Here is a 23681-nt window from a genome sequence, read left to right on the forward strand (position 1 = left end):
TACGGGCAAAATAATAAACCTAGGTTTGAAAATTCAAAACTATACACATCGAGGTCAATTTTAAAAGCAGCACGCGCATCCATGTGTGCATGGTTCTTGGCGCACGCACATGCACATCGTATTTTTAAATCTGTGCACACATGTGTAGGCAGCTCATGCGGGGGGGGGGGGGGGGGGGGGGGAATTTTCGCAAAATACACACGGCGACACAATTGGGTCTCCCCCAGTACCCTCCCTGTCCACTCCTATTAAGAAGCAGACTGGGAGGGAATTTCTGTCTTGTACATCATTTAATGCGGCCCTGCCTTCTACAGGAATTGTAGTTTTCCTTGAGATTGGCGCTATCATTGAATCTACCTTTGATAAATGAAGCAAATGCTCCTAAGACTCTAAAGATAGGGGATATAATTTATCAAAAAAACCTTGGGCATTTGTAGCCCGCCTCTGGTGTTTCCCATTCTGATCAGACCTCAATTTCGGAGTGCGATGGGAAAGACATGTGACATTTGTGGGAGCCTCTTAATATAGGGTCCAAATTAGGGTACTCCTCTACCTTGCCATCAGATAGTGGTAAGGCTGAAATTACCTTAGAAATGAAGGCAGAGATTTCTTCCTTATGGAATAAAAAAAAGTCTTCCTCAGCATCACCAGAACTGATTTCTCCCTCTTCTAGGGATTTCAGCATGCTTCTGACTATTCCTCCTTATCTCCTATACAGGTAGAGTGTTATGACCGACGGTTGCAGATGGCTGCAACCGATTCAACTCACTTCATGTGCTGCCCTGCTCTCCTCTCCGGGTCAACTTGCGGCTGGGGCTAGCTGCCGCCACCACATACCTCCGGGTTCTCAAGGGTCCTCATGGCAACCGGGACGCCGCCGCCACCACCACCCTTGCCGACTCTGGGCCTTCCTAGACGCGCACGCACGCCACCAGGCCTCCTCTTAAAGGCCCAATGGCGGGAACCTCAGGGGTGACCCTGACTGATGACATCACAAGGTTGGGATTCATAAGCACCTCCCTAGCCCTCTGCTAGTTGACTTGGCAACGAGTTCCTTCGCCTAGTGCTTGCTCCTGTCTCCTCGTACCCGTGGTTCCTGTACTGGATCTATCTGAGGTTCTAGACCCTGGCTCAGGTACCCGCTCCTCAGGGGCCTGCTTGCACTCCAGTTGGAGACCTTGTCTCCAGGTTTCTCACAGGACAAGCAGGATGGTTGTCCTCACAAATGGGTGAGGCACTGACCCTGCAGCCAGCAGAGGTCTCCCTCCAGTCTTCTTTTTTCCGCGCAGCAGCTGCCACGCGGTGAAAGGAGCTCTCTTACCACGTTCCTGACAGGAATTCGGTTTTTTCTTTCCGAAGAAAATTTGCCCCTCAGGGGTCTCCCTTCGACAAATTTTTGTCACCTTCGCGGAATCCGGTAAGTTTTTTTGCCGTTTTTCATCGACTGCCGTCGATTTTGGCCCTTGAGGCCTGTTGGCACTTACCGATCCCGCGGCTAAATTTGGCCCTAGGCCATGGCGACGGGGTTCCGTCGTTGTCCGGATTGCACCCGGACTATGTCCATCACAGACCCCCATAGGGTCTGTGTTCTGTGTTTGGGAAGTGAGCATGATGTCCTGACTTGCACTAAATGTGCCCTAATGACACCTAAGGGTCGTAAAGCTAGGATGGAGAAGATGGGGCTCCTCTTCCATGCACCCACCCCAACACCATCGATAGCATCGACGTCATCGGAACCGGCACCGTCGAAGTTGCACCACCACCGTCAACCCTCCGGTGACCGTCCACCACCGATGACTTCTCGGCCGTCGACTCCTGTCCCCTCCCCGGATGGGCGAGGAGATCGGAAGGACAAGCATCGCCATCGGCGGCACAAGTCTCGGCCCATCGAGGATCCACAGCCATCGACCTCTGAACAGGCCGAGCCACCGACAAAAAAGCCTCGGTCAGACCTGGCACCGTCCACGTCTCGTTCGCAGGCATCGAGGAAACCCTCACCCTCTCGGGGTGTGGGAGCCGTGATCCCACCGGTTACGGTGGTCCCTCCGGCTCTGCCTCAGCCTCCCTCTCCCGTCGAGCCGGGTATCGTTACCCCTGGTCTCCGGGCAGAACTGGACCGGCTGATCCAGGAGGCCATCGAGAAAGCGATGCAAAGGTTCCAGCCTCCACCGGCACCGTCTCCGGCACCGATTCTGGCACCGCCTCAGGCACCGACCTTGGCACCGACTCCGCCACCGAGGAGGGAACCGACCACCGAGCCTCTAGTGGAAGCGTTGGCACCGCTACTGAATCGTATGGAGGCACTCATGCGGGCCCTTCCATCGGTGATTCCAGTAGCACCAACTACACCATCGTCTCCGGCAGGATTCTCATCGGCAGGAGAAACACCGTTTCGGATTCCCCCGTCCGGAGTAGTCCCATTGGTGCCTTCGCATACCTCTCCACCGATTTATCCCTCGGCTCCATCGATTCCAAGACCGGCACCGATTCCATCGGCAGCCCCGAAGCCCTCGATGCCGTTTACAGTTCCGCTTGCAGCACCGATTCCATCCAGATTTCCATCGATGCCTTTGGATCCTCAACCAGGTCCTTCAGGTCTGCAAGCCCCACATGATCCTTATGATACCTGGGGTGATGATACATCTTCTGATACAGATTTGCCATCCCCACCATCTCCTACAGAGAGTAGAAAACGATCTCCTCCTGAAGATCTCTCCTTTATTAATTTTGTAAAGGAGATGTCAGAAATTGTACCTTTTCAGTTGCAATCTGAGACCGATGACAGGCACCAAATGATGGAACTGCTCCAATTTCTGGATGCCCCAAAAATCATCGCTTCCATCCCCATTCACCAGGTATTTCTGGATCTTTTAAAGAAAAACTGGGAATCTCCTTCATCTGTGTCACCAGTTAATAAGAAAGCTGACTCCACATACCTTGTTCAGTCAGCACCAGGATTTCAGAAGCCTCAACTGGATCATCGCTCTGTTGTAGTTGAGTCTGCACAAAAGAAGGCCAAGCGCCTAAAACCACACTCTTCCACTCCCCCTATCAAGGACAACAAATTCCTAGATAGTGTGGGACGGAAAGTGTATCATGGGGCCATGTTGATATCTCGCATAGCTTCATACCAACTTTACATGACTCAATACAACAGAGCCATCCTTAAACAGATGCAGGACTACGCTGACACGTTACCGGACCAATACCAGCCACAGCTTCAAGCCCTTCTTCACAAAGGATTTGAGGCTGGGAAGCACGAGATCAGAACGGCCTACGATATCTTCGATGCTTCCACAAAAGTCTCAGCTACTGCCATCTCAGCCAGACGTTGGGCTTGGTTAAAGTCATCTAACCTTCGCCCAGAGGTCCAGGATCGTCTAGCCGATTTACCCTGCTTAGGGGACAATCTGTTTGGAGAACAGATTCAACAAATTGTGGCAGAATTGAAGGATCACCACGAGACGTTGAAGCAACTTTCGTCTGTTCCATCTGAGGTATCCTCCAAACCACCACCTAAGAAAGACTCTAAAAAGTCTTTCTTTCGGCCACGTCGTTATTATCCTCCGTCGGCTAGGCCTCGTCCAGCTCGATCCTCCACTAGACCTCAGCCACGCCAACCTCGAAAACAAAGACCTGCTGTGGCCCCACCTCCTGGGCCTGCGGCAGGCCTTTGACTTCCCGGTACGGAGCACATGCCACATCCCACTTCCCGACATCCCTGTGGGGGGTCGTCTGTGCCACTTTTTACAGCATTGGATACAGATTACCTCAGATCAGTGGGTGCTGGCAATTATCACACAGGGTTACCACCTCAACTTCATAACTCTTCCGGCAGACTCCCCGCCTCTTCAAGCATGGAGTCTATCCAGCCACTTGACTCAATTACAACAGGAAGTATCCCTTCTTTTGCAATCAAATACTATAGAACCCGTCCCTCCCTCTCAACGAGGCAAGGGATTCTACTCCAGGTACTTCCTAATTCCAAAGAAGTCAGGGGGGCTACGTCCCATTTTGGACCTTCGGGCCCTCAACAAGTACCTTCAAAAAGAAAAGTTCAAGATGGTAACCCTGAGTACGCTACTCCCTCTGCTGCAAAGGGGGGATTGGCTGTGCTCCCTCGACCTAAAGGATGCTTATACCCACATTGCGATAACACAATCCCATCGCAAGTATCTGCGGTTTCTGGTAGGCCGCGACCATTATCAATACCGAGTACTACCTTTCGGTCTGGCATCTGCTCCACGAGTCTTCACCAAATGCCTCGTAGTGGTAGCAACATTCCTCAGGAAGGAAGGTGTCCACGTCTACCCCTATCTGGACGATTGGCTAATCAGGGCCTCCACCCCTCAGATTGCCCACTCCTCCCTAAAATTGACAATCAACACACTCCTTTCCTTAGGGTTTCTTGTCAATTACGAGAAATCTTGCTTAGTCCCATCTCAAACCTTATCTTTCATTGGGGCAGACTTGGACACCTTACAGGTAAAGGCTTACCTTCCGCTGCAGCGGGTCCAAACTCTCATGTCCCTAGCTCGCCAGCTCCAGTCTCAGGACACGGCCACGGCTCGCCAATTCCTCATTCTCCTAGGACACATGGCATCCTCAGTTCAAGTCACTCCCATGACCCGACTAGCCATGAGAGTAACACAATGGACTCTGCGACACCAATGAATTCAAGCTTCTCAGCGCCTGTCCTCCATAGTCGCAGTTACACAAGCGCTTCGCCTGTCTTTAACCTGGTGGACGACTCAAATCAATCTCCTTCAGGGCTTACCTTTTCTCCTACCAGATCCACAAGTAATCCTGACCACCGACGCTTCCCACATCGGTTGGGGGGCTCATGTGGACGATTTCCAAACCCAAGGGTTATGGTCCCCAGAGGAAGCCGAACACCAGATAAATTTTTTGGAACTTCGAGCAATCCGTTACACGCTCAGAGTGTTCAAAGATCATCTTTCGAATCACATAATCTTAATCCAGACAGACAACCAAGTGGCCATGTGGTACATAAACAAGCAGGGAGGCACAGGCTCTTTCCTTCTGTGTCAGGAAGCTGCGCAGATTTGGGCAGAAGCCCTCTCCCACTCCATGTACCTCAGGGCCACTTACCTGCCGGGAGTAGACAATGTATTGGCAGATCAGCTGAGCCGGGTCTTCCAACCACACGAGTGGTCACTCGATCCTCTGGTAGCGACCTCTCTATTTCACAAGTGGGGTTATCCCGACATAGATCTCTTTGCGTCCCCTCAGAACCACAAAGTAGACAATTACTGCTCTCTCATTCGGAGCCAGCACTCTCGGCCGAGGGATGCCTTCTCCCTCAAGTGGACATCAGGTCTGCTCTATGCATTCCCTCCACTTCCTCTTCTGTCAAGGACTCTCGTGAAGCTTCGCCAGGACGGAGGAACCATGATCCTGATAGCACCCCACTGGCCACGCCAGGTGTGGTTTCCCATTCTTCAGGATCTCTCCATCCGCAGGCACATCCCTCTGGGAACGGATCCGCATCTGCTCACTCAGAACGACGGATGCCTCCTCCATCCCAACCTCCAAGCCTTGTCCCTGACGGCATGGATGTTGAAAGGTTAGTCCTTCAGCCTTTTAACCTTTCGGATTCGGTTTCTCGTGTCCTGATAGCTTCACGAAAGCCCTCCACCAGAAGATCCTATTCGTATAAATGGAAAAGGTACACATCTTGGTGCACTTCCCAGTCCCTTGATCCCCTTTCCTGTCCAATCTCTAAGTTCTTGGACTATTTATGGCATCTATCGGAATCGGGTCTTAAAACCTCTTCCATTAGAATGCATGTCAGTGCGGTAGCCGCTTTCCATAAAGGCATACAGGGTGTCCCTATTTCAGTACAACCCCTGGTAACACGCTTTCTCAAAGGCTTGCTCCATCTGAAGCCACCCTTACGTCCTCCGGCCCCATCTTGGGACCTTAATCTGGTTCTTGGTCGGCTCATGAAACCACCTTTCGAACCTCTACACTCCTGTGAATTAAAGTATCTCACATGGAAGGTATTATTCCTTTTAGCTGTCACTTCAGCTCACAGGGTTAGTGAGTTACAGGCCTTAGTCACCTATCCGCCTTACACTAAACTCCTGCAGGACCGGGCGGTACTCCGCACTCACCCTAAATTTTTACCTAAGGTAGTTTCTGAGTTTCATATTAATCAATCCATCATACTACCTATCTTTTTTCCCAGGCCCCACTCCAACTCCGGGGAACAGACTCTGCATACCCTAGACTGTAAACGGGCTCTAGCTTTTTATCTAGACCGTACAGTTTCTCACAGGAAGAGCACTCAATTATTCGTCTCTTTCCATCCTAACAAGTTAGGACAACCTGTGGGTAAGCAGGCTCTTTCCTCCTGGTTGGCGGACTGCATTTCTTTTTGCTATCAGCAAGCTGGCATTCCTTTTCAAGACCGTGTAAAAGCACACTCTGTAAGGGCCATGGCGACTTCGGTGGCACACCTTCGATCGGTGCCGCTTCCTGACATCTGCAAAGCTGCAACCTGGAGTTCTCTCCATACTTTTGCAGCCCACTATTGTTTGGACAATGCTGGAAGACAGGACTCCATCTTCGGCCAATCTGTCTTGCGTAACCTTTTTCCAACATGATGTACCAACACCCTTCCACCTTCCCGGTAGGGTGCGGATGCCCTTACCAAATTCCACCCCAGTTGTTGTGCCTCTTGCACGTCGTTGGGTGCATTTGGTGCAGGTCGGGACATCCTCAGCTCGGTACTCACCCATTTGTGAGGACAACCATCCTGCTTGTCCTGTGAGAAAGCAAATGTTGCTTACCTGATGTAACAGGTGTTCTCACAGGACAGCAGGATGTTAGTCCTCACGAAACCCGCCCGCCACCCCGCGGTGTTGGGTTCGTTTTGTTTTTACTTTTTAGGCACTGCCTGTAGCTTTGAAAATCAGACTGGAGGGAGACCCCTGCTGGCTGCAGGGTCAGTGCCTTGCTGGGCATGCCCAGTAGGGGCCAGTCAAAGTTCTGTTTAAACTTTGACAGAAGTTTTCCGTGGTGGGCTCCATCCTCGATGTCACCCATTTGTGAGGACTAACATCCTGCTGTCCTGTGAGAACACCTGTTACATCAGGTAAGCAACAGTTGCTTTCACCGTTCCTCGGGGTAGCCCCTGCGCCTTCCAGTGTTCCTGCCTGCTGGCTTCCCTGCTCCTTGAGGTGGTCCTTCGAACTACTTGGAGACTCGACTCTGCGCTCCCTTGCTCCTCGGGGCAATGCCTACATTCTACAACAGAGACTTTACCCTGCACTACCTGCTCCTTGGGGCAGTACCTACGTTCTGAATCACTGACTGTACCTTGCGCTTCCCCGCTCCTCGGAGCAGTGCCTACATTCTACATCGGTGCCTGTACTCAGCACCTCCCTGCTCCTCGCGGCAGGGTCTTCGTTCTCTAACCAGAGATTCCATTGTGTGCAGCCCCGCTCCTCGGGGCGGCTTATGTCACTACTTCGGAGATTCGACTCGGGCTTCCCCGCTCCTTAGGTCAGCCTACGTATTCACACAAGAGCCTCTCTTGCTGCGCTGCCCCACCACTCGGGACAGTCTCCGCTGCATTCCTCCTGTAGTTCCTGTCTCTCGCTCCCCGCTCCTCGGGGCCTGCCTAGCGCTCCTGTGTTGGAGGCTCCTGCTCTGGTACCTGCATCTCCAACTCGCCTGAGTACTGTGCTTCCCTCCGAACTATGTCTCTTAACCCGTTCTGTGGGACACTTCACAGTACTTTCTCTACAAGCTCCTGCGATCGTCATACCTCTCTACCACCTCTCTACCACCGTATCTCCTGCTGCAGCTGACCTCGCCTCCCAACAGTGAGGACTTATGGGTCTCCTCCCCGCAGATGGTATCAACCCTCACCTCAGGCCAAGGGCCCACAAAACCCTCGAATCCTAACATACAGTAGTCTGACTCAAGGGTATACGTATCTGGTTCTCCTGCAGCAGTTCTCTTCTTTTTGGGCTTTGCAGAGGCTGAATGAGACACATTAGAATGTGGTAAAAATTCCTCCTTGGTCCCCTTAGCCTATATAGCTTGAAAAGCTTGGTGAAGAAAATTTAAAAATTTTTGGGAAAACCCTGAAAGTGACTGCCTATCAAGCTCGGTTGAGGTGCCCACCTGAAAAAAACTTTCATGAAAGAGTCTGGGTGAGTCTAGAGTAGAGGCAGGACTTCCTCTGCTTTTTCCCACTGAATCCTGTATTTTCATATTAGCTGCGTGTCCTTGATGACAACTCAGCAACTGGCAGTAACTGCCTCTCTGAGCAAGGGAAGTCTCCTGCTTACTATTGCAAGTAGCTGGACTTAGAAGACGTCTTTTTGCCTCCAGGTTTCTTTGAAGAGTGGGATGCTTAGAGGAGTTACCTGACTCCATTCTTCCATAGGCTGATGAAAAAACTCTTGGGGCTGCTGCTGAACAAGCCAGCTGAGGAAGGTCCTCCCGAATCTTCATAAACAGAAAACAGGGAGCAGGTTCTGACTGAATGGCTCAATTCTCTGCTGGAGGTCAGAGTCTGGTCATAGCATGTCTAAATAGCTTCATAAGAAGCAGTATAGAGGCAATCTTCTGGTAAATATCTTAGCTAAAAAACAAAAAATCTTCAGGATGAGCTTGTCCAACTATCCATCCAGTAGCTGGAGGCAGAGAACATTGGCTCTACTGGTTAAGATATTGACATATGTCACTCTGATGTAATAAACAAAAAAAACCCAACTCTGCCTCCAGATGCTGGATAAGGAACATTACCCACATGTGTCTTGACTAGTGGGCAGAAGGATAAGAAACAAACGTATGCTTAGTAATTGTTTATCGTTTTTGTTTGTTTTGGTTTTTTTTGCAATAAAGTTAAAACATAAAGGAAAATGAGTTTCTTACCTGATAATTTTCGTTCCTGTAGTACCAAGGATCAGTCCAAACTGCTGGGTTATGCCTCTCCTCCAGCAGATGGAGTCAGAGAAAAGCTGAAAAGCACCCCCCCCCCCCCCCCCCCCAGATATACTGGTGTGCCACCTGCGATCTCTCAGTATAATCAATATCAAAGCAGAATGAAACATATAACTCATCCACTTTTTCTTTTTCTTTTTTAAACAACCAATGACTAGATCAAGTAAGAACACTCTGAAATTACAAGAAAACTTATCTTCCTTTTTGTAACCCGAGAACTTGCCGAAGCCAACACAGCAACGCGCGTGCCCGTACTCTGCAGCGGCACGAACTGTAAAAAGACAAACAACAAGAATACGAGCGGGCTCTCCTGTAATAAACATTTATTTATTTATTTATTTAAAAACTTTTTTATACCGGCATTCGTAGGACACATCATGTCGGTTTACAAACATACTTGGGTGGGCATCTGGACTGATCTTTGGTACTACAGGAACGAAAATTGTCGGGTAAGAAACTAATTTTCCTTTCCCTGTACGTACCAGGATCAGTCCAGACTGCTGGGATGTACCCGAGCTGTCTTAAATGAGGTGGGACCCAGAGAGTCCCGCTCGAAGCACACTGCTGCCAAAGGAATCTACAGCCGGATCCTGGACATCCAACTGATAATGTCTAGCAAACATGTGCAATGACTTCCAAGTAGCCGCTCTGCAAATTTCCTGGTGCGAAACACATTGGCTTTCAGCCCATGATGCCGCCTGAGAGCGGAGAGAATGAGCCTTAAGACCATCAGGGACAGGACGTCCGTGACATATGTATGTGGAAGCAATAGCATCCTTCAACCAGCGGGCAATGGTAGTTTTGAAAGCCTTATGTCCCTTCTTCGAACCATTCCACAAGACAAAGATGATCCGACCGACGAAAATCATTAGTTACTTCCAGATACCTCAAAAGTATCTGTCAGACATCCAATCATCATAAGTCTCGACCGTGAGAAGAGCGGGTATCTTCCTCCGAGAAGGATGGTAAGTCCACTGACTGATTGACATGAAATGCCGAAACCACCTTAGGTAAAAATGAGGGTACCGTCCGCAAGGATACTCCAGACTCCGTTATATGCAAAAACGGTTCTCTACATGATAATGCCTGAATTTCGGGTAACGCGACGCGCCAAACAAATAGCCATGAGAAATACTGTTTTGAGAGTTAAATCCTTCAAGGTGGCTCGCTTGATAGGCTCAAATGGCGAAGCGCAGAGACCACGGAGAACCAAATTCAAGCTCCAGGATGGGCGCAAATGTTTGACCCCGCGTAAAAAATGAGCAACATCCGGATGACCAGCAATGGAAGAGCCTTCAATCTTACCCCGCAGATAGCCCAAGGCCGCCACCTGCACTCGAAGCAAACTGTAGGCCAGGCCCTTTTTCAATCCGTCCTGCAAAAACGCGAGAATATGTACTATAGAGGTCCGCCGTGGGGACACCTTCAACCCACTGCACCATGAATCAAAAACCTTCCAGACCCTAACATTGGCAAGGGAAGTCGAGGTCTTGTGGGCCCTAAGAAGAGTGGTAATTACAGCTTCCGGGTAACCCTTCTTTCTCAGTTGTCTCCTTTCATAAGCCAAGCCGCTAGACAAAAGCGATCCACCTGATCGAAAAATACGGGACCCTGCCTCAAAAGATTCAGGAGATGACAGAGACACAAGGGACCGTCTACCACTAGGTTGATTAGATCCGCGAACCACGGTCTTCGTGGCCAATCCAGAGCCACTAGAATGACCAGACCCCGGTTGGATTCTATGCGCCTTAGAACCTTTCCCACCCGTGGCCAAGGGGGAAACACATAAAAAAGAATGTCTGGAGGCCACGGAAGCACCAGAGCATCCATCCCTTCCAACCCGTGCTCTCTCCTGCGATTGAAGAAGCAAGCCGCTTTGGTGTTCAGCCAAGTCACCATCAAATCCAAGCGTGGGGTCCCCCAGCGGCGAGTTATGAGCCGCATCGCCTCGGACGACAGCTCCCACTCTCCTGGATCCAGACGCTGTCAGCTGAGAAAATCCAACTGGACATTGTCCATGCCTGCGATGTGAGAAGCCGCAGTACGGGCCAGGTGGCATTCTGCCCAGGCCATCAACAAATCCACTTCAGAGGCCACCGGATGACTTCTTGTACCCCCTTGTCGGTTTATGTAAGCCACGGTTGTCGCATTGTCGGGGAGAATTCTGACTGCCCTGTGATGTATTAAGGGAAGAAATTGTTGTAGGTCCAGGCGAACTGCCCTGGTTTTCAACCGATTGATCGACCATTTGGCCTGTCAAGGGGACCACCGTTCCTGCGTTGACCTGGATTGACAGACTGCTCCCCAACCTGTCAGACTGGCATCTGTCGTAACGATGATCCAAGGTGGAGGTTCCAAGTTTACCCCCTGAAGAAAGTGCCGCGGTACCAACCACCAACCGAGACTGGTCCTGGCTGGTTCCATTAATGGTAAGGGCAGATGATAGTCTTCCAACTTGGGATCCCAGCGGGAAAGCAGCGCTCTCTGCAAAGGTCGCATATGAGCAAAGGCCCAAGGGACCAGTTCCAGAGTAGATGCCATATGTCCAAGAACTTGCAAATAGTCCCATGCTGTAGGCAAAGGGAGGTCCAACAGGCGCAGAACTTGAGACATTAAATTTTCCATCCCCTGGTGGGAGAGGAAAACCTTGCCCGCGTAAGTGTCAAATCGGGCTCCCAGAAACTCCAATTCCTGGGATGGAACCAGCTGGCTCTTGGCGAAATTGACTACCCAACCTAACGATCGCAGTCGGTCCAACGCCGACTGAACCACTATTTTGCAAAGTGCCTCCGACTTCGCTCAGATGAGCCAATCGTCCAGATAGGGGTGAACTAAAATTCCTTGCCACCAGAGGGAAGCCGCGACTACTACCATCACCTTGGTGAATACTCTGGGGGCCGTCGCCAAACCGAAAGGCAGGGCGCAAAACTGATCATGCTTCCCCAGAATCATGAACCTTAGAAATCTCTGATGATGCTCCTGGATCTCTATGTGTAGGTAAGCCTCCAGCAGATCTAAAGAAGCCAAAAACTTGCCCTTGTGGACGGCCGCAATGACCGACCTCAGCGTCTCCATCCGAAAACGCGGAACGCGCAAGGTTCGGTTGACCTGCTTTACGTCCAGTATTGGTCGGAACGTGCCTTCCTTCTTGGGAATCATGAAGTAAATAGAATACCGACCAGTTCGATGATCGGCTGGTGGGACTGGAACCACAGCTCCCAGTGCTCGTAACCGAGATGTCTACGCAATCACCTATTGCTTTGCAGGGGGACCGCAAGGCGACACTAGAAACAGATCGCGGAGCGGGCGAGCAAAATCCAAAGCATAACCATGACTTATAACGTCAAGAACCCACTGATCCGATGTTACCTTGACCCATTCCTCCCGAAACAGGGACAGCCGTCCCCCGATCTGTGGGACGGAGGAATGGGTCGGCGCCCCTTCATTGTGAAGTCTTGTTGGGGGTAAAACTATGAGAGGCCCCCGAACACTGAGGTCTCCTGTCTCGAAAGGAATGCACCCATGCCTGTGATCGAGATGCCGACTGTCTCTGTGTGAAGGAAGAACCCCTCCCCGCACGAAAACGGCACTGACCACGGAAACGGCCCCTGAATGCGCCGGAAGGGCGAAACTGTCTGGGCTTGTCCTCAGGAAGCTTATAAACTTTGCTGTCCCCCAAGTCCTTAATAAGCTGTTCCAGCTCGTCCCCAAATAGCAATGTTCCCTTAAAGGGAAAGGAACCCAACCTGGATTTGGAGGAAGCATCTGCCAACCAGTTACGGAGCCATAGTAGCCGCCTTGCGGAGACCGCCGATGACATAGTGCATGCAGAAGTTCGTAGAAGATCATAAAAGGCATCTGCTGTGTAGGCGACCACAGACTCCATGCGGTTGGCCTGCTCTGCCTCCTCCGGGGGGAGCTCCTGGGCCGTAAGCAATTGCTGAACCCAGCGGAGAGTGGCCCTCTGCATGAGACTGCTACAGACCGCGGCCCGGACACCGAGCACAGAGACCTAAAAAATGCGCTTCAGTAAGATCTCCAGCTTCCGATCCTGAAGATCCTTAAGCGCCGTTCCTCCAGTCACGGGAATTGTGGTATGCTTAATTACAGCTGTGACTGCAGAGTCTACCTTGGGAAGCTTGAGAAGTTTCAAGGATTCGCTTGGCAGGGGATACAGTTTCTCCATAGCCCTGCTGACCCTTAATGAGGCCTCGGGGAAATCCCATTCCCTGGATACAATTTGAAACAACTTAGGGTGAAATAGGAACGTTTGTGGAGGACCTCTAAGGCCCACTAAAATAGAATCTCCCGGAGAAGAATCCGACTCTGGTTGCGGCGCCGGAATCTCCAGTTCCCAAAACACATGTGGAATTAAAGGATCCAGCTCGTCCTTGCTGAATAAGCGAAGGATCTGAGGATCATCCCCCTCCACCGGGACATGTGTGTCCACATCTCCTCCCATATAATATCAGGTTCCGCAGCTGGACGGGGAAGACAAGCCCCGCCTTCCCCTGGTCTGGTGCGGACTTAAAAAGCTTAGGGAGGCGGAAGCGAGTCCTCCCAATCTGCTTCAGCCTCTAAGAAGGCTTTATGCATCAATAGGACAAATCGCAAGGAAAAAGGAGCTGGTCTCTTTAAGGCCCCCCCACAGGCCGGGAGAGAGGGGGGGGTCTAAATTCGCTGCAAAATCGCGATCGCGCTGGGGACTTAAGGCAGGCGGAGAGGAAGGAGGGAATTCCTCTCCTTCTGACGCTGCATCAGCGCCTGTGCTCGGCGCGGGCAAAATGGCCGCCACTCCCTCGCCGAGTGGGGGTGGGGCAGGCCTCTGTCCCTGAGCCGCCGGAATTCTTCGCGGTTCGCACAGCCGCGACAAGGGAGAGCCGCGGGTTGTACTCGGCCACCGAGAGGGTCCCTCGCCCCCGGGGATACATCAGGAGCAGAGACCCTCTCGGGAGAGCCGTGTCCCCGACTCCCCGCAGGCCGTGCAGGGAGAAGCGCGTGGCATGGCAAGCGCGGGGCCGTCAGCAAAAGCGCGCAAAAAGTGCTGAAGAAAAGAAAAATATCGCACTGGGTGAATGGTCCACCCCCTCCGGAGTCCTGGGGCCATTTCGTGGCAGGCCGAGGCTGGAAAAGGACTATATCAAGGGCCTGTTACCAACAGGGCTGTGCGTCTCTTTTTTTTTCTTTTTTAAAGCAAGGAAAATAATCAAGCCCTTTCAAATATACAAGCAGTCTCCCTGCTATGTCAACCATGAGCCCCCTTCAGAGGTATGCATATCTCTGGAACATAGGCAGGGGGAGAGAGTGACCGGACCACCGGTGAATACTCCCCCTGGCCACCGAGGAAAGAAAAGCTCTGGGAATCAGGCGTTAGGGCACTGCCCTGCCTAGCCTGCCATGATGTATGCTCCCGCACCACCAGCGCCAGAAAATAAACCTTAACTATTACTATGAAAACCAAATTAATTTAAATTAGACAATTCTGTTCTTTTTTTTTTTTTTTTTAAACAAGAGAAATTAGTCTAGTCAAAGGTGCTGGTACTGTCAAACCTGTATAATCAAGATTAATCTGAAAAGGATCAGGACCGCAGGTTATGCCTCTCAATCTGCTGGAGTCAGAGAAATACTGAGGGATTGCAGGTGGCACACCACTATATCTGGGGGGGTGCTTTTCAGCTTTTCTCTGACTCCATTTCCTGGAGGGGAGGCATAACCCAGCAGTCTGGACTGATCCTGGTACGTACAGGGAAAATATGTTCCCGGGGACAAGTTTAGGGAAGTAAACAACATGGGTACATTTGGATTTTCAAAGGTACGCATGCTTTTTACGTCCAATCAGTCACCCACAGATATTGTAGGTGCAAAGTACAGCAGCACGCTGTTTTTATGCGTGCACTTCCAGCTAATTTTCTTCTTTTTTTGAGCTGGCAGTTTCCTCCTGCTCATTTGAGCTTCCAGCTGAATCAGAACCAAGTCTTGGATCTTAGTCCCATAAGCCTTCATTTGTAACAACCTGGGGTAGTTTCCCTTTGAAAATTCTACCTTGTAATGAAGAGGACTCCTGAAACTTGCCCCCATAATTATGCTGCAATTTTCATATATCATGCCCTATTTATTTATTTATTTATTTATTTATTTATTTAGGATTTTTATATACCGACATTCTCGATACAAATATCAAATCAGGTCGGTTTCCATAAAACAAAACTGTCGCGGTAAGGCGTTACAATAAACGGAGTTTCTGAACATAAGAATATAAATATTAAATAGACAACAGTAACTCGTCAAATAGCATGAATACATGTAGAAAATAGCTAAAAATAAATGATGTGCTAAATTGGCATATACAGGTAACAGTGAACAATGTTTATGGGCCTAGATATGAGTAATGCATGAGCTAAAGAATTAGTGCATCAACAAGGGAGACTTTCAAAACAAGTGGGCTGTCCAGATAAGGTGTAATCGGGCCTTGAAGAGATATGGGCGGTCATGGAACTTGTAGTGAACTATTTTGCTCTTTGACCCGTGTCAGAGTGTTCCTGCGATTCCGGAAAGGCTTGCCGGAAGAGCCACGTTTTTAGGTTTTTCTTAAAAGTTATATGACAAGTTTCTTGGCGTAGGTACGGTGGTAATGAGTTCCAGAGGGTGGGCCCGGCTGTGGAAAGTGCTTGTTTAGTTAGTAATTTCAGAAAATTTGAGATGTGATACCATCCCTCCTGCATTTCTCCTCCCAAGACCACACTGTATTATCAGGTAAGATCCCAAACATTAGCATATGCAAGCATAAGCCTTCAATTATGCTCATTAATGCTATCACTTCCTGTTTTAATAATTTAATACTTTTACATAACACTATATTTATATGCTTTTGTCTTTTTATTAGGAGCATGTTTTACTTTATACTTATGTATTTATGTTCTTAATTGTGTGAACCGTTGTGATGTCATAACTGAATTATGGTATATAAAAATCTGTTAAATAAAAATAAAAAAATTAAATTATCACATGATTCAACAAAGTATGTCAGCATAGTACTGGGCCATATTATCCATTACTGACTATCAAGAAAAACTTTAGTAATACATTTTTGCTTCTCTTTGGTTTTCTAGAAAGTCAATTAGCGTGTCATGGCTGTGAGCCTTTGGGCTGTGGTGTTGTTGATGCAGCCTAGCAGGCGAACCCGCTAGGCCCACACCAACAGCTGGTGGACTCACCCTTACTGGAACTAGAGATGGAGCTTCACCTATACCAGCTTTATTCCCCGCAGGTTGAGCCTTTGGGTTCCAGGGGCCAGCAGGGCTTAGGATAGAGTCCCAGAAAGAGTGGTCAAGCGATGTCAAAGAGCGGACAGTGGTCAAGGCAGGCAGTGAGCAGATAGTATCCAGGTGCAGGCCAAGGATCAGGGCAGGCAGCAAGCAGTCAGTATCTGGGTCCAGGCTAAGGGTCAGGCCAGGCAGTGAGCAAGAGCAAAGTCAGAATCAGCACAGGATGAACAAACAAGCAGAGACAAACAAGCAGAGACAGATAGGGCAAGGAGGACAAGACAATGGGCAAGGCAGAACAAGGCACGAAGGTACAAGATGCACTGCAGGCAAAGCAGGAGGATCTATTGCTGAGGCAGCATCTAGGAGCACTACAGGGTTTAAATCCCCAGCCTGCACTGATGTCATCAAGCTGTGCTGCTGCAGATTTCCTGCTGCAGGGATTATTAGGGCCAGGCAGTAGCATGCACGCGTGCCTTAGGCAATGGCATGGTGCAGCCAGGAGACCAGATGACGGCATTGTTCTTGCCAAACTGAGGAGGAGGCAGCATTGGTTGATATCCAGGGTGAGTGTGGCTGGTCATGGGGTCATCCCACAGCTGGCCAAACGTTACATAGAGAAGCTCTTGGTACACTGTTACATTGATGAGTCTTGTGATGGAGTAGGAAGAAGTCAGGAAATTATTGAAGAATTCTAAGGATCTATATTGTCTTCTTATACAAATGTTCTGATTAGTAAACTGTAACTTTACTTAACTATTATTATTTTGTAATTTTTTTCTCTCTTTTCTTCACCTTTTATATTAACCATTTATATTACTTTGGCAACACATATAAAATTGTCATGCCAATAAAGTTATTTGAATTTGACTCTGTTAGTAAAACATTAGGGGTATAGTTACTGACAGCAGAGTCCTGTAGGCTAGTATTTCCACACACTATGGCCCCCAAAACCCTGAAAGTCAATGGTGAATCATGTGGCATTAGTCCTGCAAGCCTTATGCCAGCTAAAAACCAAGTGTCCTCTGACTTGACCAATCAACAGTCTGGCAAATGTCAGGAACGAGGGCTCCTACTGGTCTTAAGCAGCACCAGAGAAAATCAGCAGTCTTTAGGTTCTCATATCTGTCTTCAGCAGCGCTCTCTCCTTCCTATCTGAAACTACCTCCCCTAGGCTAGCCTTCCCTTTCCCAGAACAGCAACTGCAAGGCCAGCACTCATATTCAGCTGCTGGCCAGCTAGCAAAGTCAGCAGGATATTCAGCGGCACAGGCACATTACTGTCTATCTTAAAGTTAGCTGAATAAGCTTAATTGGCTAAATTTAGGACAGCTCTTCAGCTGCCCTAAAGTTATCCAGCTACATGTTAGCTGGATAATGCAGAAAATCAGTATTTAAATTATCCAGATAACCAACTCCACTTCAGAATGTGCTGCCTTGCCCCCAGATTAGCCAGATTACATTTTAGCTGGATAAGCAGGTCAGCACAACATCATTTTCAAATCTTGCCATTCATCCGTGTAATGGGTTGCCTGACTGGGGTTAGGATACACCCCCACAAGTGTGGAATAGGACTGCAGGGCTGGCCAAGCGCTGGTTTTCTACCTAGCCAGCCCCCTCCCCCACAGATTGAGTCCTTGAGTTCTGAAGGCCAGTAGAACTTGGCTTCGGTGGCAGAACATCATGGTTGGTCATGGCTGAAAGCTGGGCTAGTCTTCTGCCTAGCTATCCCCCTCCCCCTGCAGGTTGAGCCCTTGGGTTCTGGGACCGGTGGGGTTTAGCTGGACAAGGCTGGACAAGGCAAGAAAAGTTGGAAAGGCTGAACATGGCAGGGCAGGCACAAGCTGGACATTGTGGGAAAAGACAGACTGGAAGCAGAGATCTGGGTATTGGAACATGCAGGGAACTGAGGACTGGATACTGGAATAGGCTGGACAAGACTGGGCAGGATACTAAACAGGGAAGGGACTAGATACAGACACAGGCTAGGGCAGTATACTGAGTAAAGACTGGGACTGGATACAGACTGGGGAAAGGCAAGGCAATAGCAAGGTAGGGAATGGATACTAGGAACTGGATGGGCAGGGCAGGACAAGACCAGATAAGAGCAGGGCTAGACAAAACAGACCAGGACAGAACTGGAGAAGGACTACCCAAGACAACACATACAAAGAACAGTGAGGCCCGAAGACAGCAATAAAGAAGGCCCATAGGCCACTAAGCATAAAGCCCAGAGGCTACTAGGCAAAGAGAGGCCTGAGTAAGCCCCAGAGCAAGGTACAAGAAGACAGAAGGCCCAAAGGCCACAAGGCAAGGAAAGGCCCAAGTAGGTCACAGAGCAAGGTATAAGAAGACAGAAGGCCCGGAGGCTACAAGACAGGCCACAAAACAAGAAGCAAGATACAAGAAGGGCTGGAGGCCACAAAACATGAAGCAAGGTAAGAACATCCAGGTTAGAGAGCCAAGAGTGGCTCCATGAAGAGGCATCTAGGTTCTGGCAAGGCAGGGTTAAATGGGGCTGAAGCTGGAGTGTGATGTGAGAAACAAGGAGGAGCTCGGCAAAGCTGGAGGTGAGGCTTGCTGAGGACCCCTGGTGGCGGGGAGGCTGCACATCAGAATGAACAGGGCACGGACAGCCTGTGTAAGAGGTGAAACCATGACAGTCTGGCTGCGTCCGAACTTAGCCAGACATAACATGCTGAATATAATTTTCTTAGGGTTTTGGGGTGAGGAGTTTGCTCTCTAAAGTCCTAATTCTCCAAGAAATTTTGTCAGATGTCAAAATAGATCACTTGCTGGAAGAAAGGTTTGGGATCTACTTCTTTAGGCTACCAAGCAGAAGACATATATTTTACTCCAACGTCTTGGGTAAGATAAAATTGAGAGTTTTATGGAGGCTCCTACTATTTTTATCTGTTTTTAATCTTATGTTTCATTACACAACTGATGATTCCAACATACCTCTTCAGTATTACATGTGCAAAAATACAGCGTTTCTGCCAACATGAAAAGATCATCTGAAATAGTTCCAGTATTTACTGATTCACCTAAAAATTGCAATTCAACAAAAAGGAAAACAATTCAGATTTAGAAATCTTAATTTTTTTGTTAAATTCATATAATTTACACTATACATTAGGGATGTGCATTCATTTTCTTTCATTTGGTAATGTAGGCACATACATTTTTTATGTGCATAAAATTAGATTTTATGTGAATAAGTGCAATCTATGCACATAAAATTCAATTTTATGCACATAAATCAGCATTTACATGCAAAAACTACAGAAACAAATAAAACAAACTAAAAATATACACTGAAAAATAAAAGATGAATGAATCAATGAACCACATCAAAAATTTTAATGTGCACACCCCTCCTGTATATTTTTTATTTCATTGAAATTTAAAGTTATGATTTTTAATTTATTAGTGAGCTTATCCAACTTCTTATAAAATAATAACACTTCTCATAAAAGAACTAACAAGGTGTTCTCCAACTGGCATAATGTAAGAATCTCACTACATACAGTAAAATATGCTCAGATACATTTTCAATAAGTCATGCAACTGATAAAATAGCCACATATTTTTCAGCCCACACAAACAAACCTTATGTAACCCCTTTTTTGAAGGATTGTGGCTTCTTAGAGCACATAACTAATTTATTTCTCTCCAGAGGCTGCTCTGGCTAGCAATTCCATCCCACACTTGACTCTCAATCTCTAGCGGGGGATTCTTTTTATGGGGTAAGCTCTCACTTGTGGCCCAATGTTAAAAGATTCCCAGTGTGTGTATACTGTATTGGTGCTTCCCATGAGGTGAGAGGCTGTAATAACTGGGTGTTAAATAAAATTTTACTGATTAATACTCATGAAGTCCATCCATCCATAATATTCAAGTTACAACTAAATGTTGGTACATGTGTGGTTCTAGGTAGGATTTGAGAAAAGGCTGAGTTCTCTGGATGTGGTTTCAAAAGCCAGCAGCCGGTCCTGTCTGGGGGCCTAGTTGCCCTCTGCTGTCTTGGTTGCGGTCTTTGTTGTGTTCTAGAAGGCCTGGGTCGAGATGCAGGAGGGTAATACCTCCGCTGCCTGTAAAAAGGTCTTCTGGTGTCCTTTCGTTGAGGCCTATGCCCAGTGTGCGTAGGGGGATCCTGTGGGAGGGAAGAAAACTGTCTCAGTGTTTCCGTGTGTTCTTTGAGCTGAGACACAGCATCTTGGAACTTGGATCCGAAAAGGCTGTCTCCCAGGCAGGGGAGATCCACTAACTTATCCTGAACCTCCGGTCTAAGGTCTGAGGCCTTAAGCCATGCCCATCTCCTGGCACTGATGCCTGATGCAGCCATCCTTGAACATGAAGTCCGGGCGTCATAGGCCGCCCGGACTTCATGTTTTCCGGCCTCCAGACCCTTATGGATGATGGCCTGGGCAGTCTCCTGATATTGAGTAGGGAGAGATGGGACAAATTCTTGAATTTGTTTCCATAAATTTGTTTGATACTGGGTCATGTAGAGCTGATAGGAAGAAATCCTAGAGTTCAACATGGCTCCATGAAACACTTTACGACCCAGGGATAAACACTGTGGATCCATAAAGTCTAGAGGACATGAATGAAGAACTGGTGGCTCACGGGAATGACGGCTACTACCTGGAGATAATACCTTTATTCAATAAACATACACACGACTAATGCGACTCCAACATTGCTCCAAGCTTCAACGGCAAGAGGAAATGTGGAAAAAGATTTGCATTCACAAAAAGCGGGGAGTAGCTTGCTTGTTACGGCGGTTACTACCTCAACCCAAATAAGCTTGATACTTCACTTTCAATGGATAACCAGCATAGCTCTCTGCTACAATGGCAGGGGAGGAAGTCTGATACTACGTGCATATCCAGCATAGCTCTCTGCTTCAACGGCAGGGGAGGAAGTCTGATACTACGTGCATATCCAGCATAGCTCTCTGCTTCTACGGCAGGGGGAATGAAGAAAAGTGGATCTATATACAGACAACAACCAACAGGGACTCAGTCGCATAGTCTGGGTAGACAAATGGGCATGGGTGTAGCTTGCTTATTGCGGCGGTTACTTCCCCTAACTAATTTAAGCTATATATTACACTTAGATGCAGCTCCAACACTGCTCCTTTCATTAATGGTGGGGGTGGAAGGGAAATAGAACCAAAGGGTTACTAAGAGCCAAGAGTAACAGATAAGTATGAGGAAAAAAAAAAAGTGCGAAGCTTGCTGGGCAGACTGGATGGGCCGTTTGGTCTTCTTCTGCCGTCATTTCTATGAATCCAGAAATCTATGGTCTTTACCTGGGGGGTTTGATGAATGTATTCTTGTTCTTTTTTACCTCTTTTGTGCTGATTCCACCACCACTGAGTGGTGATGAAGTTGTGACTTCTGGTATCCAGGAGTGGATTGTACTAGGTAGGTACTGTCCATTCTCTTGTTTACTTCTGGGACAGAGCAGGGATGTTCCCACAGATGATGTTGTAATTGTAAGAGAACATCATGTATTGGAATGGCTACTATCTGTTTTGGAGGGTCGACAAACAAGGTTTGTTGCCTGGTGTCCTGCTCTGTTTCTAATTTAAAGGGGATGGAGTCCACCATCTCCTGTAAAACAGTGGTGAAAGTTAAGTCTTCTGGAGGAGATTGCTTTCTGGGATGTGGTGGTGATGGGTCAGACATAAAACCTTCTGATGATGTGTCTGAAGCAGTGTCACTCCAAGTATCGTACTCTTGAGTTTGTTGTGGATGTGCTGAAGTCCTAGGTGGGGGAGGAAGGCCAGAAGGTCCTGGTAAAGGATCTTCAGGAGAGGAGTACTCCGGATTATCCTCTCTTGGATTAGATGGTAAAGAATCCAATAAATCCTGATATCTTTTCATAAGGATGTTATGTAGTGCTGACTCTGTGGATCCTGGAGCCCCAGGAAGGAGTGGCACCGTTGGTGAAGGCTTCGGCACCGAAGATATTGGTGTCTTCGATGGTTTTCTTGTAGTCACCGATGTCTTTCCCTTTTTTCCATGTGTCGGTGCAAGGCTGAAGATGGGCATCGGTGCTGGAACCGATGAAGCCATCGACATCGGCATGGTGTCTGATAAGACAGAAGGCATCGACTTTGGAATCGACATTGAGGTCAGCAGTGGAATCGATGGCACTGGCATCGGGGTTCCCCCCTGGCATCGGCGATGTCACCGGTATCGATGTCATCGTCATTGGTAAGGTTACCGGCATCGGTTACGTCACCAGTGTAGGAGACGTCACCGGCATCGGCGATATCGCCGGCATTGGCGTGGTCGCTGGAAGTTGGTCTTTTAGGGCTTGCATTACTGCTTCCTTGATGAGTATCGACAAGTCCTATGGAATGGGTGGAATGGCTGGTGCCGGAGAAGGAGACGATATCTCCTGTGATGGCTGTATCAGTTGTACCGAAGTAGGCCTGGACGGTAGCGGTGTATCTTTTAGTCTTTGCCGCTTCGTGCTCGGTTCCCCCGGGGAGGGAGCTAACGGTGGTGTCAGGGCATGATGATGTCGATGCTTATGCTTAGGCCTTATTTCGGTTACTGACCTTATCGATGCCGTCTATGGTGTTGGCGATGCTTGATCCCCAGATCCTTCCAGTCGACGTTTCTTCAGCAGGACTTTTTTTGTAACTCCTGCTGGGGATGATTTTGTCGACGTCGCAGGTGAAGGAAGGAGTTGTAGGTGAAAAAGATGCTCCATTTCTTTTTGCCAAAGTTTCCTTCCCTTCGGAGTCATTTCTTGGCATTGTTGGCAGGACGAAATGTCATGTTTTTCACCCAAACAGACGACACACTCTAGGTGTGGGTCTGTGACTGACATGGTCCGATTACAAATCGGGCATTTTTTAAAACCCGAAGCCACGATGAAAACAGAAAATTTGTGAGAGAAAATTTATCGTTTTTACTACCGTAAAAACGCTATCAATTTCTCACCGTCCGGTAAGAAAGGGGAGAGTGAGATCCCGTATGGGAGAAAAAACTTGGAAAAAATGACTTTTTCAGTCAGAAGTGAGTAAAGAAACTCACAGGGCTCCTGTCTCCGTGATGCTTATAGCAGCACGGAAAAACGAAGACTAGAGTGAGACCCCTGTGGCAGAGAATATCATAGAATGCTGGGCATGCTCAGTGGCCTCACAGTGCCAGTCAAAAGTTTCTAGAAACATATAGAAACATAGAAACATAGAAATGACGGCAGAAGAAGACCAAACGGCCCATCCAGTCTGCCCAGCAAGCTATGCACTTTTTCTTTTTTTCTTTATTTCTCTCATACTTCTGTTACTCTTGGTTCTTAGTAACCCTTTGGTTCCATTTCCCCTCCACCCGCACCATTAATGTAGAGAGCAGTGTTAGAACTGCATCCAAGTGAATATCTACCATAGTTAGGGGTAGTAACCGCCACAATA

The 23681-nt window shown here is 48.5% G+C and overlaps 1 protein-coding gene across 1 annotated transcript in view; it reads right to left on the bottom strand.

Annotated features, from left to right (window-relative positions):
- Positions 1-23681, bottom strand: part of CFAP54 (cilia and flagella associated protein 54) — a 1106494-nt gene that overhangs the window by 950414 nt on the left and 132399 nt on the right. The window contains exon 12 of the mRNA XM_029597529.1: positions 19205-19290. Within this exon, the coding sequence (XP_029453389.1) occupies positions 19205-19290 (86 nt within the window). The remainder of the gene's footprint in view (positions 1-19204; positions 19291-23681) is intronic.

The sequence above is a fragment of the Rhinatrema bivittatum genome, chromosome 4 (genome assembly GCF_901001135.1).
Source record: "Rhinatrema bivittatum chromosome 4, aRhiBiv1.1, whole genome shotgun sequence".
Classification (NCBI taxonomy): domain Eukaryota; kingdom Metazoa; phylum Chordata; class Amphibia; order Gymnophiona; family Rhinatrematidae; genus Rhinatrema; species Rhinatrema bivittatum.